The sequence below is a fragment of the Papio anubis genome, chromosome 1 (assembly GCF_008728515.1).
Source record: "Papio anubis isolate 15944 chromosome 1, Panubis1.0, whole genome shotgun sequence".
Lineage (NCBI taxonomy): Eukaryota > Metazoa > Chordata > Mammalia > Primates > Cercopithecidae > Papio > Papio anubis.
This window is the reverse complement of record NC_044976.1, coordinates 41,476,758-41,498,692: the sequence shown is the minus strand read 5'-3', so window position 1 is coordinate 41,498,692 and position 21,935 is coordinate 41,476,758. Positions and strand designations below refer to the sequence as shown.

The following is a 21,935-nucleotide window of genomic DNA, read 5'->3' as shown; positions in this document are numbered from 1 at the left end:
CTATGTTTAGGTCAGATGAAAGCTTTTGCATCCCCATGAACTCTCGGCACCTAACTCTGGCCTCAGAAACAAACAGAATATCAGACTGGAAGAGATCTTCTATGGTCCAGTCCACATCTTGTCCTTGAGTCCCTTTGAAAAAAAGAGCTGCTAATTTGCCATTCAAATATATTTGCATAAGGCTATTTCAAATGCTTGTGGCTTGGACTGTCCATTCTCTCATTCATGATAAACACATACACAAAAACTCTGTAAACTGGGTATGGAAAGAAACTTCCTCACTCTGATAAAGACCATCTACAAAAATTTCCAGCAAACTCACACATTGTGATGAAAGACTAAATACTCTCCCCCTAAATCAGTACGAAGACAAAGATGTTTGCTCTCATTGACCTTTATTCAAAACAGTACTGAAAATTCTAGCTAGTGTAATAAGGCAAGAAAAGAGATTGAAAAGGAAGAAGTAAAACTGTTTCTGTTTGTTTGCAGCTAACCTAATCGTCAACATAAAAACAAAAACAAACACACAAAAAATCCACATAAACACTCCTGGAGTTAATGTAGCAATGTAACACACCAAAACTTATGGGATACCAGTGCTTAATGGGAAATTTGTATCTCTAAATGCCTATATTAAAACAGAAGAAAGATCTCAAGTTAATAACCTAATCTTTCACTTTTAGAAAGGTAGAAAAGCAAACTAAACTGAAAGCAAGCAGAAAGGAGAAATAAAGATTTAGTGGAAATAAATAAAATAGGAAATAGAAAAAATTGAGAAAATAAACAAAACCAAAAGTTGATTATTTTAAAAGATCAACAAAATTGACAAACCTTTAGCTAGACTGACCAGAAAAGGAAAAGGCTTAACATACTAAAATCCAAAGTGAAAGAGAGGGCATTGATATGGACCTTACAAAATAAAAAGGAATATAAGGAGATACTATAAACAACTGTATGCCAACAAATTAATCTAGAAGACATAGGCACATTTCTAGAAAGATGTAAATGATCAGAACTGACTTTAAAAATAGAAGATTCTCATAGACCTATGCAGGTAAAGAGATTTAATCAGTAATTTATAAATTTCCCAAAATAAAAGCCTGGGAACGGATGGCTTTACTGGTGAATTCTATCAAAAGTTTAAAGAATTAATGCCAATCCTTTCAAACTTTCTGAAAGAAGAAGAAGAAGAAGGAGGAGGAGGAGGAGGGGGAGAAGGAGGGGGAGGAGGAACAGGAGGAGGAGGGGGAGGAGGAACAGGAGGAGGAGGGGGAGGAGGGGGAGGGGGGGGGGAGGAGGAAGAAGAGGGGAGGAGGAGGAGCGTGAGGGGGAGGAGGAGAAGAAGGAGGAGGAGGAAAAAAGAAGATGAAAAGCAAGAAGAAAAAGATGAAGAGGAATAAGAAGGAGGAGGAGAAGGTAGTGCTTCCCAATTCATTCTATAAGGCCAATGTTACTCTCATACCAAAATCACACTAACACATCACGAGAAAACTATAGACTTGTATCTCTTATAAGCATAGACACAAAAATCCTTAACAAATTCTAGAACACTGAATCTAGCAACACGTAAAGTCATATGCCATGACTAACTGTGATTCATCCAAGGAATGGAAGGTTGATTCAACATCTAAAACATTCATCAATATAAATATCATGTTAATGGAATAAAAGGCAAAAAGCTTGATAATCCTGGCAGAGGATACAGAGAAACCATTTCACGTAATACAACACTCTTTCATTAAAAGCATTCAATAATTTAGGACTAAAAATGAACTTATTTAACCTAATAAAGGGCTTGTATAAAAAACTTGCAGCTAACATCATAGTTATTGGTGAAAGATTGAAAGCTTTCCTTCTAAGACCTGTAGTAAGATAAGAATGTCCACTCTCACTACTGCTATTAAACATTGTACTAGAGGTTCTAGTCAGGGCAATTATGTAAGAAAAAAATTTTTTAAAGCACCCAGATTCGAAATGGAAGATTTCTGTTTGCCATATATAGAAATTCTACAGAATTTGTACTCACAACAACTGTTAGAACTAATAAGTTCAGCAAGGTTTCAGAATATAAGATCAATATACAAATATCAGTTGTAGTTCTATATACTAGCAAAGAAAAATTCAAAATGATATTAGGAAAACAAGTCCATCTACTCTAATAGCATCAAAAATAATAAAATATCTAGGAAAAAATAACAAAAGCAGTGCAGGACTTGGACACTGAAAACTACTAAACATCATTGACAGACATTAAAGATAACCTAAAAGAACAGAAAGACAGCTCATGTCCATCAATCAGGAGACTTAATATTGTTAATATGGCAATATTCTCCCCAAAAAGCTACAGATTTAACACATCCCTGTGAAAACTCCAGTTACCTTTTTGAAAGAAATTGACAAGCTGTTTCTAAAATTTACATAATTCAAGAGATCCAGAATAGACAACACGATCTTGAAGAAGAGCAAAGTTAAGAGAGCTCACTCTTCCCAATTTCAAAACTTGCTACAAAGCTAGATGAATCAAGACTATGTGATACTGGTACAAGCATAGACATGTAGATAAACAAAATAGAATTGTGAGCCCAGAAAAAAAACACATATGTCTATGGCGGAGTTGCAAAAATAATTCAGGGAGATCAATAGAATATAATTGAAAGTCTATAAATAAACCCTTAGATACAACACTTAAACCAAAAACAACTAAAGAAAAAGATAAGTTGGACTCCATCAAAATTAGAATACTTTTGTGTTTTTAAGGACACCATTAAAAACGTGAAAAGATGACCCAAAGAATGAGAGAGAATGTTAGAAATCATATATCTGATAAGGGTCTAGTATCTATTAGTAATTGTGGGTTTTGCCATTAAAAGTAATGACAATTGCTTTTGCTTTTGCATCAACTAACAGAATACGTGAACAACTCATTACTCAATAATAAAAAGATAATTCAGTTTAAAAATGGGCAAAGGATTTGAATAGCCACTTCTCTAAGCCAAAGAAACAAATGGTCAGTAAGCATATGAAAAGTGTTCCATATTATTAGCCTGCAGAACAATGCAAATCAAAACTATAATGAGATGCCACATGATAACTACTAGAATGACTATCATCAAAAAGATGGACAACAAGAAGTTCTGGCAAGGGTTGTGAAGATTTAAAATGAAGCAACTCAATTTCTGTTGTTTTAAGCCCCTCTATTTGTGCTACTTTGATGACAGCCCTGGCAACTAATACAGCGAGGTGACCAAGGATCTGTGAAAGCCTGTATGAGGAAGGCACTGGAAAGAGAACCACATCCAAATCTTTGTTACTTTCTCAGGTTTTTCAGAGTTGCTAAACTTCAAAATACCAAAAGGTCTTTTTTAATGGAAGTCAAATTTTATCAAATGAAATGTGTCCTAAGATTTATCAAGTGCCTTTGCAATATCCATAAAATATCAATAAAGTGCCTTTGCAATATCCATAAAATATCAATGCTCTTTTGTTCATTTAAAATAGCAAAAGAGAATCCTCACTTGCCTCTCCTCACCTTCTTTCTATTATTATTATTATTATTTTTTGAGATGAAGTCTTGCTCTGTCACCCAGGCTGGAGTGCAGTGGCACGATCTCGGCTCACTGCAACCTCTGCCTCCTGGGTTCAAATGATTCTCCTGCCTCAGCCCCCTGAGTAGCTGGGACTACAGGCATGTAGTGCAGTGGTCTAAACTGGACCACTAGTAGCTCCATTTCTCTTTCTGCAGCTGAAGGAGAATGGAAGACTTCTGGGATAACCACAGCTTCGTGTCTGAGTTCATCCTTCTGGGTTTCTCCAGGGATTCCCGAATTAATGCAATCCTCTTCAACATCTTTCTCTTCCTCTACCTCTCTACACTTGTGGGCAATGGGCTCATTGTCATCTTGATCCACCTTGACTCCCACCTCCACACACCCATGTACTTCCTCCTTAGTGCCCTTTCCATGCTGGACATGAGCTACGTTACCACTACTGTGCCCCAGATGTTGGTGCATCTGGTCTGCCAGAAGAAAATTATCTCCTATGTTGGATGTGTGTCCCAGATGTACATCTTCTTGGTTTTGGGAATCACTGAAGGCTGGCTGTTCTCTGTCATGGCTTATGATAGATATGTGGCCATCTGCTACCCACTCAGATACAAGGTTATTATGAGTCCATGGCTATGTGGAGCAATGATAGTCTTTTGTGGACTGTGGGGTGTCAGCTGTTCCCTAGTCTATACTGTCTTCACCATGTGCCTGCCCTACTGTGGTCCCAATGAGATCAACCACTTTTTCTGTGAGGTCCCTGCTGTTCTGAAGCTAACCTGTGCAGACACATCCCTCAATGACCAAGTAGATTTCATCCTGGGCTTCATCCTTCTCCTGATACCTCTTTCCTTCATTCTGTCCTCTTATGTCTGCATCTTTGCCACTATCTTGAAAATCCACTCAGCCCAGGGTCGACTCAAGGCCTTCTTCACCTGTGCATCCCACATCACTGTGGTCACCATGTTCTGTGGACCAGCCATGTTTATGTACATGAACCCTGGGGCCAGTGCCTCCCCAGAGAGGGACAAGATACTGGCTCTGTTCTACAATGTCATCTCTGCCTTTCTCAACCCCATAATCTACAGCCTCAGAAACAAAGATGTGAAGAAGGCTTTCCTCAAAGTAACAGGCTGGGGCAGGGTCCCTGAGTGAGACTACTGGAGCATAGAAGGCCACAACCAGATCTGAAATCACAGGATCTGTGGCCATGTTACCCAGGCAGGAACCATTGACCGATGGTTAAGGCTGATGATATGTAAAGGTAAGTAGCTGGTGTAGACTTGCTGATGGCTCCAGCATCTGGGCTAGCCTCAACCATCAAAAGACCCAACTGTAGACAGAGTGCCAAGTAGGGCTCAGCAAAGGGTCCGGCACAAAGCATCATCAACGTTTGCTGATGGGGTGACTGAGTGTACAAGGATGTGACATATTAAATAAACTCAAGATGGCTGTGATAAGATGGCTCCCAGGACTCCAGATCAGTGACCTTATTTTTATCTCAAATAAAACCATAAACAGATCTAAAGAAACATAGGAGAAAGGAAAAGTGACCCCAAGAATAGGGTTCATGGATTGGCCATTGTCCATATAGCATTTTCCACGGGAATGTGAGTCCCAGGCTGCCTAATCCATCTGGTCGTTGGAGAGGTGAGCTCCTGCGGGGGTGAAGAGATATCTTGAGGGGTCTCTGGGTACACACATAAAACATTACCCAAATCATATCATAGTGATTAAGAGTTTATACTTGGTAGCCAAACCGTTTCCTTATCTGTAAAATTGGGTGATATTAGTAACAGCAAATCATCACCTCATAGGATTGTTGTGAGAAGGTAAAGTTCTTAAAACAGTGCTTGAATCCTTTGTATAGACACTGCTTCATATAGATGCTGCTATTCTTCTCATCTTCTACTTCTGTTCCTCAAATCTATAGTTACCAAGAAGATATCTGAGACCATTTCGCCTTAGAGAAAAGGACCATTCTGCTCTTTGAAAAGGGATAACTAGCATTACAAATGAAAACATTGGCATTTGTTTACATTTCAATCTGCTGTGGATTTAGTTAGCTTGGGACTGTCACCAAGAAGCTCATGAATTCAGAATCAGCAAAACTTTAAAAATTCACAGCAGTTCCTCCAAGTGCTGCCGGAAAAGGCCCTAATTTCAACCAGTCAGCACGCCCCCAAAGACATCTTCATTGCCTTTTCATAAACCTTTTCATAAACAGTTCCTTAAATCTGAATTGAGTAATAATGGTGCTAATAGAGTACTTGATCCAAGGAGTTGCTGATGGGATATGATCAGCATATTGGATCGTAGGATCCAATAACTCCAATAACTCCAAGGAGTTGCAGTTGGATATGATAGTCATAGTGGTGCTGGCTTCTATTTCCAGTGCCAAGACCTTTACCCATGGTTTTGGCCCCTGATGGTCCCTGGCACCTTGGAGGAGGCATAGACAAGTGGCTCCACAGAATCCTAGGAAATTGTACTAACCACACATTGTCTACAGTATCAAGAAAGTCAGGGACACCTCCAGCGAAGCCTGATTCAGAGAGGAAAGCTTTCACAAGGAACTTCTTCCACCTTTACAGAATCTCCTCCAAATACTACCCTCACCCTTTCCACCACCAAAGGAAAACGGGGCAGGAATTCCAGCATTTTCTTAATCCTTGTCATTATTCTTCTTTTTTTTTTACTTGAAATTTTCATATTTATTGGAGATCTCTTTTAGTTGTTTTTAAATACAGATTTTTATTTAACCCTCTTGCATGTACATATCAAATAACAAAAAAGTGAAATATTGAATGAATATACATATAAAATAACAAAAAAGTGAAATATTGAGATATCATCAAGAAATTTCTACAGCTTCACATTCAAACTCTGCAACACTTTCAGAGCTATTGATATGCATACATCCACCTAGTACCTTCTGTGCTTTCAGAGTTATTGGTAAGGCTGTATTTCCTGAGTGCTCTTACCACACTTATGTCTGGATTTTTTTTTACCTAACTGCAGACCCACACTCCTGCAAGTTTTGATACCCTTCTGTTTGACAAAACTCAGTTTCACTTTTGCTGCAGTTTAATCACAGGTCCTAAGATAGAAGATCGGACCTGTGATTGATTTCTCACAAATTGATGTCATATTAACATGTTAATATGAAAATTATTGTTTGGTAAACCAGAAGTGACCATCTGAAGCCCTCAAATATGTTATTTGTGTGTTTATTTTTTCTTTTTCAAGATTCTTTTTTTTATTATTATTATACTTTAAGTTCTAGGGTACATGTGCATAACGTTTGTTATGGTTTGTTACATATGTATACTTGTGCCATGTTGGTGTGCTGCACCCATCAACTCGTCAGCACCCATCAACTAGTCCTTTACATCAGGTATAACTCCCAATGCAATCCCTCTCCCCTCCGCCCTCCCCATAATAGGCCCTGGTGTGTGATGTTTCCCTTCTTGTGTCCAAGTGACCTCATTGTTCAGTTCCCACCTATGAGTGAGAACATGCGGTGTTTGGTTTTCTGTTCTTGCAATAGTTTGCTGAGAATGATGGTTTCCAGCTGCATCCATGTCCCTACAAAGGACACAAACTCATCCTTTTTTATGGCTGCATAGTATTCCATGGTGTATATGTGCCACATTTTCTAAATCCAGTCTGTCACTGATGGACATTTGGGTTGATTCCAAGTCTTTGCTATTGTGAATAGTGCTGCAATGAACATACGTGTGCATGTGTCTTTATAGCAGCATGATTTATAATCCTTTGGGTATATATCCAATAATGGGATGGCTGGGTCATATGGTACTTCTAGTTCTAGATCCTTGAGGAATCGCCATACTGTTTTCCATAATGGTTGAACTAGTTTACAATCCCACCAACAGTGTAAAAATGTTCCTATTTCTCCACATCCTCTCCAGCACCTGTTGTTTCCTGACTTTTTAATGATTGCCATTCTAACTAGTGTGACATGGTATCTCATTGTGGTTTTGATTCGGCTAGAGAACAGACATTGTGGAGGTAAGGATGGAGGCGAATGGGGGGAGTTGCTAGAACAGAGTGCAATTTGGGAAATTTAGATTTCAGAGTAGGAAATAGTCCAGTTGATTACTTAAAAGCCTATCCAAGAGTACTGCCCCTAAGAAAAATTCATATTTTGGTAAAGAGGTGAAGGGAATATTCAGTGAAGAAATTCTGGATGCATCTTAATTTTAGAAAGGGAAATTTCACAGAGAAGCTGCAAGAAGAGGAGATGAACCCAGTATAGGAAGAATATATGGGAAGGATGGATGCCGTGGGGTGAACATTTTGGGTGGTAATGGCCAGAGATGAAGCCGACAGAACAAAGTTGAAATCTCAGCTTCCCCATGTACTGGCTAAAGGACTTTGGAAATGACCCTACCCACTCTTCGCATTTATTTTCTGAGCTTCACTTTTTCTCTTCAGTAAAATAGAGATAATGATACTTACTTTGAAAAGTTAGAGAAACTGTAGCTCTCTGGGTCCAATCAGGAGATAGAAACTACCCAATACAAGAGAAGTTAAATATTAATGTGTATTAACTGAGTGGTGCTCTGGGGCTAAAGGATAGTGGCTTTAAAAAGACAAACTTGGAAGGGGTTCAGACCTCATGGAGAAGTTATGGTTCAGGTACAGAACTGCAGAAGAATTTGCTGGTTACCCAAGGCAGAGCTGCTCTGGAGCTGAGAGGCAAATTATAGGCCACATGCCAAAGTGCAGGTAAGAGAGCAAACAATCATCAACCAATGGTGTGGACGTGCAGTTGGCAGCTGAGTGCTGTTGGGAGGGAGCCTTCATGGTGTGTGGGGCTTACAAAAAGAACTACTTCTCTGTGACCCTGCAAGCTACAGGTGCCACATAGCAGCTTGCTGAATGAGTCCACCAGGGGCTACACTCAGGCCACTCCAGGGTTGCCAAGGGAGTCAGGCAAGTGACGAGATGTGTGGGGCTCTGGTTTCCATGTTCAGAGGGTGGCCTGGCCTGAGGTTGTAGTGCATTCTGATTCTGTGCCTGGGCAGGAAATTGCCAGAAATCTCATTCTCCTGCAGTGTCCCTCCAGTGTCCTCTATTGAGAAAACTTAACATCAGTCTCACTTTAAAGGAGAAATGCTCAAAGGAGTTCAGCTGTTTATTACAGAGCATATGTTAAAGGCTGCATTTCAAAGTGGGAAGGAATACATGGCTAACTGATACAGTCCACCCCTTTGACTACTCAGTTCTCATATACATCATATATATAACATATACATACCTCTTGTGAACATTTAAACTCCTCTACAACAAACAAAATAACTTTATATTTTTACATAACAAGTTACATCGGTCACACTTCCTGTGAGATGTGCAGTCCCAATACCTGTTGTATCCGTCACAGGCTATATTAATTACTCCTCAAATTCAGTCATAACTGCACTGATATTCTGTTACCTAAAGACAAATGTGTAAAGTTTACTTCCAATAACTTGTGTATAAAATAATTTTTAAATGAAAATTAGAAAGATGAAGAGCATGATTATTATATATAAATGAAAACGTGCATATCACAAACATAGAGAAAATATGAAAAGCAATTACAATTCTTGTTTCCACAATTGGTCATGACATTCTAGTTGCTATCTACAGCTTCCTTCTTCAACTACTCATTCCATATCTCCCTTTCCCTCAACCAGAAACCCAGCTGCTCTAGGTTATTTACCTGATGGAGTGACCCAAATTTTAATTCCTGAGAGGTCCAGGTCCCCAGTTATCTTGTGTTTTTTTAGTTGCTATAATTTTTCATTAACCTTTACTGTTAAGCATGGAAGTAATAAGAATTGCCCCCAGACAATCCTGTGGGTTCCAGACATTCTTCTCTTTGCCTCAATTGTATATCAACATCTCATTTTTCTCTTTGTAATCAGGACCAATCATCCAGCCAGCAGATTAGCTCCTTATTTTGCCTGTTAGTTCAGTGGTGCAAGGAGCCCAAAGTAGCCACATGGAAGTCCCATCTCGCAATTCAGTGGAAACCTTTGTTTTGCCCAAAGGTGAATTTCCTATTTGGGGATGAAGATCTCCAAGCTAGTGGAGCTCAAAGTTGCTGGGGGAGGAAGAAAATATTCAATGAGTTATTAGGTAAAATAGTGAGAGGACTCATTCACAGTTTTACCTCTTGATTCTTGGACCCATGCATTCTGGCTCTCTGGGAAACAACACCAAACAATGGGCTCTGATTCAAAGCATAAACTGCATCCTGTAAGATAAAGCCCTCAATTCCTTCTTCAATTCAACTCTTTCCTTTTGCATTTTACTAAAGCAGGGGGAACCGTGCCACTCCTTCAACATTTTGTTTAGAAATCTCGTCTGCTAAATGCCCACTTTTATTACTTGCAAATTCTTACTTCCAAACACACACACACACACGCACACACACAGTTCAGCCAAGTTCTTTGCCACTTTATAACAAGGATTATCTTTCCTTTGGTTTCCAATAACACATTCCTCATTTGTGTGTGCAATCTCAGCAGAATCTCCCTTAATGTCTATATTTCTAGTATGCAACTCAAAACTCTTCCAGCCTTCACTCATTAACCAGTTCTAAAGCTGCTTCAACATGTTTAGGTATTTGTTACTGTAGCACCCCACTCCCGGTACCCAAATCTATATTAGTCAGTTCAGGTTGCCATAACAGAAATACCATACTGGGTGATTTAAACAATAGACATGTATTTTCTCACAGTTCTGGAAACTGAAAGTCTGAAATCAGGGCACAACATGATCAAGTTCTGGTGAGAGCTCTTTTCCTGGCTCACAGATAGTTAGATGCCTTCTCACTGAGTCCTCACACAGCAGAGGGAGAAAAAGCTCCCTGGTGTTTCTTCTTATAAGGACATGGATTCTATCAAATTAGAGCCCACCCTCCTGATCCAATTAAATCTTAACTACTTCCTTAGTCCAGATACAGTCACATTGGGGGTTAGAGATTCAACATGAGAATTTTGGGGGGTACAGTTCAGGAGAGACACAGTCTGTAGCATTCTCCCCCATCCCTGACTTCAAGCTCTGGAAAGCTTACAAAGGACTGAGATATGCAATGTGGAGCGGGGCAAGGAGTAAGTTGGCCCTCCATGTCTGCCACCCCCTCAGAGAATCTCATTCCCATGAGATCACTGGTCTCCATGGGTCACTGCAGTATCTTCTTGACTTGTGGCATTATAATTTCATGACTGTCTTTCCTTATCTCTGTCTTCATTCTCAAAGGATCTGATACTAGCTGGACCACAGTGGATACTCAAGAAATAGTGGAAATGAACCAACCCCTCCCTAAGACATCTGGGCCACTGATGAGGCCTGAAAGAAAGATGGATGTCTCTGCTAACTCTGAGGCCTGTGCCAGAAATCTCTATTAGTCAGGGTTCTCTAGAGAGAACTAATAGGAGATATATATGTGTATATAAAGGGAAGTTTATTAAGTATTAATTCACATGATCACAAGGTCCCACAATAGGCCATCTGCAAGCTGAGTAGTAAGGAGAGCCAGTGTGAGTCCCAAAACTGAAGAACTTGGAATCCGATTTTAAGAGCAGGAAGGATTCAGCATGGGAGAAAAGTGTAAGCTGGGAGACTAGGCCACTCTAGTCTTCTCATGTTTTTCTGAAACATTTTTCTGCTTTATATTCTAGCGGTGATGGTAGCTGATTAGATGGTGCCCACCCAGATTAAGGGTGGGTCTTCCTTTCCCAGCCCATTGACTCAGATGTTAATCCTTTTTGGCAACATCCTCAGAGACACACCCAGGATCAGTACTTTGCATTCTTCGATCCAATCAAGTTGACACTTAGTATTAACCATCACAAGTCCACCCCTTGTCAACTTGAACCCATACACATCTCCTGAGATGAGATACATAATCTTGAAATAAAGACAATTAAAGTCATCATTATGCCTAACATAATACAACTATCCTTCGTATAACCAGAAATGCACCAATCCCCAACCCAAATACTATTACATAAAGTTAACAATACTTAAATGCTGATATGAAGTCAATAAATCTTATGTTACATGATAAAGGAAAAAGGAAATAGAGATATTTTCTTAGTACAAGTGTATACATGCATGCACAAACGTGTTTTTAACAAAAGGAGAAAATACTCATGACTATTGCAGTCCCTGTTTCTGCAGCTGGTCACGTACGTGGTCATAGCTGGTATTGATGACTACCTTCTTCTACTGCCCATTCTGTGCTCCCTTTGTCTTCAGAAAGCACCTCAGCAGGTTGTGTTTTTTTTCCTGGTGGCATGACCCAAACCTTCATTCCTGAAGGGTCTGGGCCATTTGTAGTCCTGCCTGGATTAGGCTGTTGTAGTTTCCCATTGACCTTAATCACAGGGCATGGTAATAGTAAGAGATGCCCTAATGGATCTCCTGTATTCCATGCATACTCTTCCTTACCTCCACTGTGGAGTAGTAGACTGATTTCACCTTGATAGTCCAGGCCAATCATCCCAGCCAACACTGTAAGTCCCTTCCTAGCCTGTTGACTCAAAGGTAGGAGGAGCCCAAAGTGTCCAGGTGGCAATCTAAACTTCCAGTTTAATGGAATCATTGTTGTGTCTCCTGGTGGAAACACTCCTCCCTCTGGAACTAAGACCTCTAGGTCAACAGAACATAATGTCTTGGGAGCAGGAAGCAACAATTTTGCTAGTGGATTACTAGAGGTGATGGTGAGTGGTGCCACTTCCATTTCCAACCCTTGATTCCTGGACCTGTGAATCCTGGCAATGGGAGAAACAGTACCATATATTGGATGCTGATTCAGAGCACACAGCCTTCTGGAGAACTTTGCCCCAGTTGTGCACAGTATTGTCACCAGTTCGTGTTGTAATTGTGACTTCAAAAGGCCATTCCACCATTCTATTAATCCAGCAGCTTCAGGATGATGGGTAACATGGTAAGACCAGTGAATTCCATGAGCATGAACCCACTGCTACACGTCTTTAGCCGTAAAGTGAGTGCCTTGGTCAGAGGCAATGCTGTATGGAATACCATGATGGTGGATAAGGCATTCTGTGAGTCCATGGATGGTAGTCCTGGCAGAAGCATTGCATGCAAAACAGGCAAACCCATATCCAGAGTAAGTGTCTAATCCAGTGAGGACAAACCTCTGCCCTTTCCATGATGGAAGATGTCCAATATAATGAACCTGCCACCAGGTAGCTAGCTGATCACTGCGAGGAATGGTGCCATATCGAGGGCTCAGTGTTGGTCTCTGCTGCTGGCAAACTGGGCACTCAGCAGTGGCCGTAGCCAGGTCAACCTTGGTGAATGGAAGTCCGTGTTGCTGAGCCCATGCATAATCTCCATCCCTGACACCATGACCACTTTGTTCATGGGCCCACTGGGCGATGACAGGGGTTGCTAGGGAAAGAGGTTGAGTAGTGTCCACAGAACAGTTCATCCTATCCACTCGATTATTAAACTCCTCCTTTGCTGAGGTCACCTATTCATGAGCACTCACATGGGATACAAATATCTTCACAGTTTTTGACCACTCAGAGAGGTCATCCACACACCTCTTCCCCAAATTTCTTTGTCACCAATTTTCCAATCATGCTTCTTCCAAGATCTTGACCATCCAGCCAAACCATTGGCTACAGCCCATGAATCAGTATATAATAGCACATCTGGACATTTCTCCTTCCATGCAAAGTGCACAACTAGATGCCCTGCTTGTTCTGCCCACTGGGAAGACTTCCCTTCACGGCTGTCCTTCAGGGATGTCCTAGAAAGGGGCTGTCATGCTGCAGCTCTCCGCTTTCGGGTGGCACCCGCATATCTTGCAGAATAATCTGTGAACCAGGTCCTAGTCTTCTCTTTCTCTATCACCTGATCATAGGGAACTCCCCATGAGGTCATCAGTACAGGCTGGGGGAGAGAAGGCCATGGGGCCATGGACATTTGAGCCACTTCCTCATGTAACTTACTTGTGTCTTCAGGACCTGCTCAAGCCTGATCATGTATATACCGCTTCCATTTGATGATGGAATACTGCTGTGCACGACCCACTTTACGGCTACATGGGTCAGAAAGCACCCAGTTCATGATTGGCAGTTCAGGTCGCATGGTGCCTTGATGACCCATAGTCAAATGTTTAGTTTCCATCATAGCCCATTAACAGGCCAAGAGCTGTCTCTCAAAAGAAGAGTAGTTATCTGCAGAAGATGGCATGGCCTTGCTCCAAAATCCTAGAGGCCTCCGCTGTGGCTCACCTATGAGGACCTGCCAAAGGCTCCAAAGAGCATCCCTATCTGCCACTGACACCTCAAGCACCATTGGATCTGCTGGGTCCTATGGCCCAAGTGCAGAGCAGCTTGCACAGCAGCCTGGACCTCCTGTTCTGGACCCCACAAAACTGGCAGCCTTTCAGGTCACTTGATAAATGGGCCACAGGAACACACCCACATGAGGAATGTGTTGCTTCCAAAATCCAAATAGGCCCACCAGATGTTGTGCTTCTTTCTTGGTTGTAGGAGGGGCCAAATGCAGCAACTTACGCTTCACCTTAGGAGTATCTCGACAGGTCCCATACCATGGGACCCCTAGAAATTTTACCAAGGTAGAAGGTCCCTGAATTTTGGTTGGATTTATTTCCCAAACTCTGGCACACAAATGTCTCACCAATAAGTCCCCTGTGTTTGCTACTTCTTGCTTACTGGACACAATCAGCATAATATCATCAATATAATGGACCAGTGTGATATCTTGCAGAAGTGAAAAGTGATCAAGGTCTCTCCAAACAAGATTGTGACATAAAGCTGGAGAGTTGATATACCCCTGAGGTAGAACAATAAAGGCATATTCCTGGCCTTGCCAGCTGAAGGCAAATTGATTCTGGTGGGCCTTATGGACAGGAATGGAGAAAAAGGCATTTGCCAAGTCAATGGCTGCATACCAGGTACCAAGAGATGTGTTAATTTGCTCAAGAAATGAAACCACATCTGGTACAGCAGCTGCAGTTAGAGTCACCACTTGATTAAGCTTATGATAATCCACTGTCATTCTTTAAGATCCATCTGTCTACTGCACAGGACAAATGGGAGAGTTGAATCAGGATGTGGTGGGAAATCACACCTCCACAATCCCTCCAGGGATGCAATATTGTTTTTTATTTTACTATTTTTCCTTTTTCTTTTTTTTTTCTTTTTGAGGCAGAGTCTCGCTCTGTTGCCCAGGCTGGAGTTCAGTGGCACGATCTTGGCTCACTGCAAGCTCCACCTCCAGGGTTCATGCCATTCTCCTGCCTCAGCCTCCCAAGTAGCTGGAACTACAGGTGCCTGCCACCACACCTGGTTATTTATTTATTTATTTATTTTGTATTTTTAGTAGAGATGGGGTTTCACCATGTTAGCCGGGATGGTCTCGATCTCCTAACCTTGTGATCCACCTGCCTCAGCCTCCCAAAATGCTGGGATTACAGACATGAGCCACCATGCCCGGCCTTTATTTACTATTTTTCTAGGTAAAGGCAGCTCTAATGACTTCCGTTTGGCCTTTCCCACCATAGTAGCCCTCACCCTACTGGTCAGGGAGCCAATGTGAGGTTTCTGCCAGCCGCTAAGTATGTCTATGCCAATTATGCATTCTGGCACTGGGGAAATGACCACAGGATGAGCCTGTGACCCACTGTAAGTCGTACCTGAGCTAAAACTCCTTTAATTACCTGACCTCCATAAGCCCTACTTTAACTGGAGGACCACAACGACGTTTTGGGCCCCTTGGAATCAACATCAGCTCAGAGCCAGCGTCCAATAGTCCCTGAAATATCTGATCACTTCCCTTTCCCCAGTGCACAGTTATCCTGCTAAAAGGCCAGAGGTCTCCTTGGGGAAGGATGGGAAAAAGATTAACAGCAAAAATTGTTGGTAGTGTAGCAGGGTCCTTCCTCAAGGGGTCCCAGCCTCCCCTTCATTCAAGGGGTTCTGGGTCTGTAAACTAGCTCAAGTCTGGAAATTGATTGAGGGGCCATGATTCTGTTTTTATAATTCAAATTAGTCTTTTGTTCAGTCAACCTAGAAGTTTTCATCTTATATAAATTAAGTAGGAATGCAGTAGGCTTCCTATCAATTTCACTTCTAGGAACACCACGATTAATCAGCCAATGCCAGAGATCTACAGGAGTCAGACTATTCTGATTGCTGCTTTGCCTCCCCTGTCCATTACAGTAGCTATGCCCACCTTGCCATTGGTTGAGTGCCACCACTTGGCCCCTGCCACCTCGGGATCCAATTATTCCCACTGCATTTAAATTTTGTAGTTGAGTGACTGCAGTTCTTATTGTTAGATCTGACATTCAGAAAAGAGCAATTACAGGGCTCTTTAAAGATGCAGGTTCTACCTTATAAATCTAATTTGCAAGGCATTGGTCAAGGGTATATCTTCTGGACCCTTCCAGCTGGGATAAGTAGGTTTAAAGTAACTAATCCACTCCACCATTAAAATCTCCCTAAGCCTTTGGATCTCTTCCTCCACATTAAACCAAGGAAGATCAGGCATTTCCAGCTCACTCACCATGGGCCATCTTTTGATCCATATTTCAGCTAACCAAGCAAATAAACTACTACTAGAACTTTTTCTTTCCTATCTTTTTTTTTTTTTTTTTTTGAGATGGAGTCTTGCTCTGTCACCAGGCTGGAATGCAGTGCCATGATCTCGGCTCACTGCAACCTCCACCTCCCGGGTTCAAGTGATTCCCCTGCCTCAGCCTCCTGAGTAGCTGAGACTACAGGCACGTGCCACCACGCCTGGCTAATTTCTCATATTTTAGTAGAGATGGGGTTTCACCATTTTGGCCAGGATGGTCTCAACCATCTGACCTTGTGATTCGCCCGCCTCGGACTCCCAAAGTGCCAGGATTACAGGCATGAGCCACTGCACCTGGCCTAGACTGCAACATTAAATGCAGAGTCCCTACTTAGTGGGCCCAAATCAATAAATTCAGCCTGATCCAACTCCATGTTCCTTCCGCCATTGTCCCACACCCTTAATATCCATTCCTATGCCTGTTCTCCAGATTTCTGCTCATATAAATTAGAAAACTCAAGCAGTTCTTTTCAAGTGTAGTGCACCTCCTCATAGGTCACACTCTCAACCTCACCTGTAGGGGCCAGCTAGGGCTTTAGTTATAGGTCTAGAAGCAAACATGGGTGTTGGGGATGGTTCCTGAGGAGAATCACCATTATCTTGTTTAGCAACTGCCTCAGGGGAGGCCATCACTGTTGCCTCAGGCAGTAGAGGGTTTATCTCCTTAGACAAAGGTGGAAAGGCAGATGGCAGCAGCATGGGTCTGGGAGAGAATGTTGCCACTACTGGTGATGGAGAAGCTGTTTCTTCTGGCAAAAAAAGGTTCATCAGAGTTTACAAACTCAGTGTCCCCAGTTTCATCAGGGTCCTCCCATACGTCCCCATTCCAAGTTGCAGGGTCTCATTCTTTTCCAATTAATGCCCTCGCTTTACCAGTAGACACTGAGTGAGGCTGTGCATGCACCTTTCATTGCAGATCAGCCACTTGCATGATGAAAGCTTGTGTCCGTTTTTCCACAATTTCAGCTCTTTCTCTACAGGAGATATGACCCTCACTCAGGGCAATCTTAGCAGATTTGAGGCTCAGTATCTGCTTCTAAAGCTGGGAGTTAGAATCCCTGAGTTCATCTTTTCTTTCATCACTTTGTCCACTGAACTTAGGAGCAACCAACCAGCTTCATTATGTTCCTTGGTTATCCACATATGGTCAAAGGTGTTATGTATAGAGTCACTAAACTCCTTGCCTCTCGTGAGTGGTGAATCAGGAGTGTCAAATGTATTTATGTTGCATAACTCTCTAAGCAGTTCACACCAAGGACTATCAGTGTTCTCCATACTATTAAAAGTAGAGTCCTTAGCATTTTAGGGTCTAATCGTATTAAGCAGCCAACTCCAGAAACCCCAAAACCAACAAAGGAACTCTATCCTTAATATTATGTTTCTCCAGAACTACTCCTGGTACCAAAATCTGTATTAGTCAGGGTTCTCTCTAGAGGGACAGAACTAATAGGATATATATATAAAGGAGAGATTATTAAACATTAACCCACTTGATCACAAGGTCCCACAATAGGTCATCTGCAAGTTGAGAAACAAGGAGAGCCAGTCTGAGTCCCAAAACTGAAGAGCTTGGGGTCCGATGTTCAAGGGCAGGAAGCATCCAGCATGGGAGAAAAATGTAAGCCGGGAGGCTAGGCCAGTCTAGTGTTTTTACGTTTTTCTGCCTGCTTATATTCTAACCACGCTGGCAGCTGATTAGATAGTGCCCATCCAGATTAAGGGTGGGTCTGCCATTCCCAGCCCACTGACTCAAATGTTAATCTCCTTTGGCAACACCCTCACAGGCACACCCAGGGTCAATACTTTGCATTCTTCAATCCAATCAAGTTGACACTAAGTATTAACTATCACAGATTCTTAGAAAGTCCAATGTCATTTAAGTCTTAAAAGAATGAATCACTGCTAGGTATGCTGCCCATTGTGGTTTACAGATGAGCAGCACACATAGCAGCAACGCTTTTTTTTTTTTCTTAGAGATGGGAGTCCTGTTCTGTCTCCCAGGCTAGAGTGCGGTGGTGCAATCATAGCTCAAAGAAGCCTCAAGTTCTTGGGTCCCAGTGATCCTCCCACCTCAGCCCCCTGAGTAGCTGAGACTATAGGTGCACATCACTGTGCCCAGGTAATTTTTTTCTATAGAGATCGGTGGGGCAGGGGGCAGGTCTCACTTTGTTACCCAGGCTGCTCTTAAACTCTTGGCTTCAAGCAGTCCTCTCACTTCAGCCTCCCAAATTGCTGGGATTAAAGGCAAGAGTCATTGTGCCTGGTCTGCAGCAATTCTTATTATTTTATGGTTTCCTTGTTTGTTTTATGGTTCACAGAGGACTTTCACAAATTTATTGCATTTGAGTTTCATACACCATGCTTACTCTGTCTATTGTGGCATACAATTTTAGAGACACAACAGGCTTTGGGGACCCTTATGTTCAACGTGTTAATTTTACAGATAAATGAAGTGAGATTTAGAGAGAGGAAACAAATTGCCCAAAGTCACACAGACAGCAAGTTGGCAAGGTTGGCACTAGAACCCAGGTCAGTGAACATCAAATTCTGTGTCTTTCCACAACACAATGCAGAGTATACCATGTTAGCCCCCTGAACCACGTTGATTACATGCACCAAGTCAGGTCCATGGGCTGTATTGGTTCCACATACCATCATCTTAATTTTCTGTGTTGGCAGCAAATATTGTTTATATGTCCTACTTTGTTTAAATCACTTTGGCTCTCTACTGTTTCCATGCGCCATGTCACACAGTTACCATGTTCCATGTTGGTTACATGTATTCTGTTGGTTGCTGTGGTATTATGGTAGATTATATCATTATCTCTGTTATTTGCTGCCCTCCCTGTAATTATGCATGCTTGTCCATTGTCCTGTGATATGCATTACTTCTCTGCAGGAAGAAAATACTTCCTGCCTCCTTGCCGTCACTTGACCATGTGACCTGCTTTGGCCAATGGGATGTGAGCCAAGAGGTGTGTGTCACTTCTGAAATGCTTTATTAGTCATCATTTGTTTTGGCCATTGTTCCTTTCCCTCTGCCATAAGAATGGCATGTTCCAGATAAGGGCTTCTCCTTCAGGGTGGATCTGAGACTGCACAAGGCCATAGCCAACCTACAACTAACATGGGATGTGAGCAATAAATAAACTTTTGCTGTTGTAAGATGCTGAAATTACAGATTTGTTCGTTACTGCACCACAATGAAGCAAGTGGATCAAGATAGCCATGTTAGTTTCATGCACATTTGTTCCACTGACCAAGTACTGTGTTGGTTCAAATGCACAACGTTAGTTGCACATTACAGTTGCTGTACCTTTCTTCAACATTGGACATTCTACCCCAGGCCTCTCCTGGCTCCCAGTTCACTAGGCAACCCTACTATGCCCCATCATTTTGAGAAAAGGCTGCTTAATGTCCTTGTTCCTCAGAATGTAGACCACAGGATTGAGCAGAGCCATGAAGACACTGTAAAAGAATGAGATCTGCTTACCTAGCTCAGGAGAATAGCTGGAGTTGGGCCTCACGTAGATAAAAGTGACCAGAGCATAGAAGAGTGTGACCACGGTCAGGGGGGAGGCACAGGTCCAGAAAGCTTTGCAGCGGCCCTGGGTGGACTTAATCTTGAGGATGGCCAGGGCAATATGAATGTAGGAGGCCAGAATGAGAGACAGTGGGACAACAACCATAAAGACCCTGATGACCAGATCTGCCATCTCAATGAAGCGGGTGTCCCTGCAAGCCAAGCTCCGTACCGAGGGGCCTTCACAGAAATAGTGGTTGACTGTGTTGGGCCCATAATATGGCAGCCTCACGGTGAGAAAGGTATGAATCAGGGAGAAGAAACCACAGGCCCATGTCCCAACTACCAAGCATGTGCACAGTCCCAAATGAGGATGACAGTATAACACAGCAGGTGGCAAATGGCCACATATTGGTCATAAGCCATGACCGCAAAGAAGATGCACTCGCTCAGGCCCAAGACACCAAACACATACATCTGCAGCCAACAGCCAGCAAAGGTGATGGTCTGAGAGTGAATGACAAGATGCACCAACATCTGGGGCATGGTGGTGATGATATGGCCCATATGCAGCAGGGAGAGGATTCAGAGGAAGAAGTACATGGCAGTGTGGAGATGCATGTCCAGGCAGATCAGGGTGACAATGAGCCAACTGTCTGGGACTGAGCTCAAGTAGAGGAAAAGAAAGGCAACAGAGAGGATCCTGTTGAAATGGGGTCACTGGAAAACCAAGCAGGATAAATTCAGAAACCCAGCTTTGGTTCTGCCCTGGAAGCATCCACATGATGGGGCCTATAAAAAACCACACTTACATAAATGTCATCTGAAATATGGTATCCTAACCTGAGGTCAGGAGTTCGAGACCAGCCTGGCCAACACAGTGAAACCCAGTCTCAACTAAAAATATAAAAATTAGCCGGGCATGGTGGTGGGCGCCTGTAATCCCAGCTACTTGGGAGGCTGAGGCAGGAGAATTGCTTGAACCCAAGAGATGGAGGTTGCAGTGAGCCGAGATTGCACCATGGCACTCCAGACTGGGTGACAAGGGAAAAATTCCATCTCAGAAAAAAAAAAAGTATGGTATCCTGGCAAGAATAACAGCTGTGGAGGTAGACAGGCTAGGATTTTAATCCTGGTTCCACTACTCATTTACTGTATAATCTTGAACAGGTTACTTAACCATTCTGAGCCTTTCTCAGCCTGAATCTCCTCATCTGTAAAATGTGACTAATTACACTCACCTCTCAGGATTTTTGTAAGGAGTAGAAGCAATGTATATGAAGCCTGTAACACAATGCCTCAACACAGGAAATAAAACATAAAATGCTCATACTCAATTTCCCACTCTATCCCCACCCCTCAGTAGACAACTGGTCACTCACATGTCTAGCAAGAATCAGTTTACGCCTTCTCAGCCCCAGCCCCCAAATCTGAGAGGGAGCTCCCTCTGTCTCAGAAAACATGGGTGTGGATGTGCTACGTGCCTCTCCTGACACCATGCAAGCGTTTCTCCCGCCCCAGCCGGTGCAATGTGAGGCTCTGTCAATAGAGGGCGACAGAGGGGCACTGAAATGTGATGGCTGCAGGAAAGCACTTATGTTGCTGGCTTCATTCTTCTTCCTTATTCAGCTTTGCTTCATTCTTCTTCCTTATTCAGCTTTAGAGTGAGTAAACTGGTGCGTGGAAGGGCTGTAGTACTCACTCCAACTGACCTCCGTGGACTACACAGCCACGCACTCAGGCCACACTCTCCCCATCCAGCAGCCACTTCTACAGACCAGCCCTGGCCACATGCTCAGGCAATGCTTCCCCTCAACACAGCTGCCATTTCTATGCAAGCTCTGGCCAGTGCTGCTGGTAGGCTGGTCATTCCTGTGAGTCACATCCTCTTTGAAAAAGTCTGAATCTCAAACTTTTTATTTAGGTAGTTGCAAGCTATCTATCCACTAAGGATTTATTGAGTACAAACATTAAAAATAGTAGATCTATAATAGAGAAACTGGACAACATCTAAACTTAGTGATCACAATTAACGTCACCAATAAGGAACAAATAGATACAGTGTGTATCCAGATGTGCAATCCTAAGAATACACCATCTATATAGCATTTTAGCCAAAAATGTAAAACCTGAATCTAATCATGAAGAAACATCAAAGAAACCCAAATTGAGGAATGTTCCGTAAAATAACTAGTTTCTAATCTCAAAAAATGTCA

At 42.4% G+C, this 21,935-nt stretch overlaps 1 protein-coding gene and 1 pseudogene across 1 annotated transcript; one reads left to right on the top strand and one right to left on the bottom strand.

The window, feature by feature from the left end:
• Window positions 1-3,187: 3,187 nt before the first annotated feature.
• LOC103884190 (olfactory receptor 2G3-like) lies at window positions 3,188-6,219 on the top strand. Its single transcript, XM_021940320.2, has one exon. The coding sequence runs from the start codon at window positions 3,753-3,755 to the stop codon at window positions 4,695-4,697; it is 945 nt and encodes a 314-aa protein (XP_021796012.2). The 5' UTR covers window positions 3,188-3,752; the 3' UTR covers window positions 4,698-6,219.
• Window positions 6,220-18,341: 12,122 nt separating this feature from the next.
• On the bottom strand, window positions 18,342-20,648 carry LOC116273719 (annotated as a pseudogene).
• Between the last annotated feature and the right edge of the window lie 1,287 nt (window positions 20,649-21,935).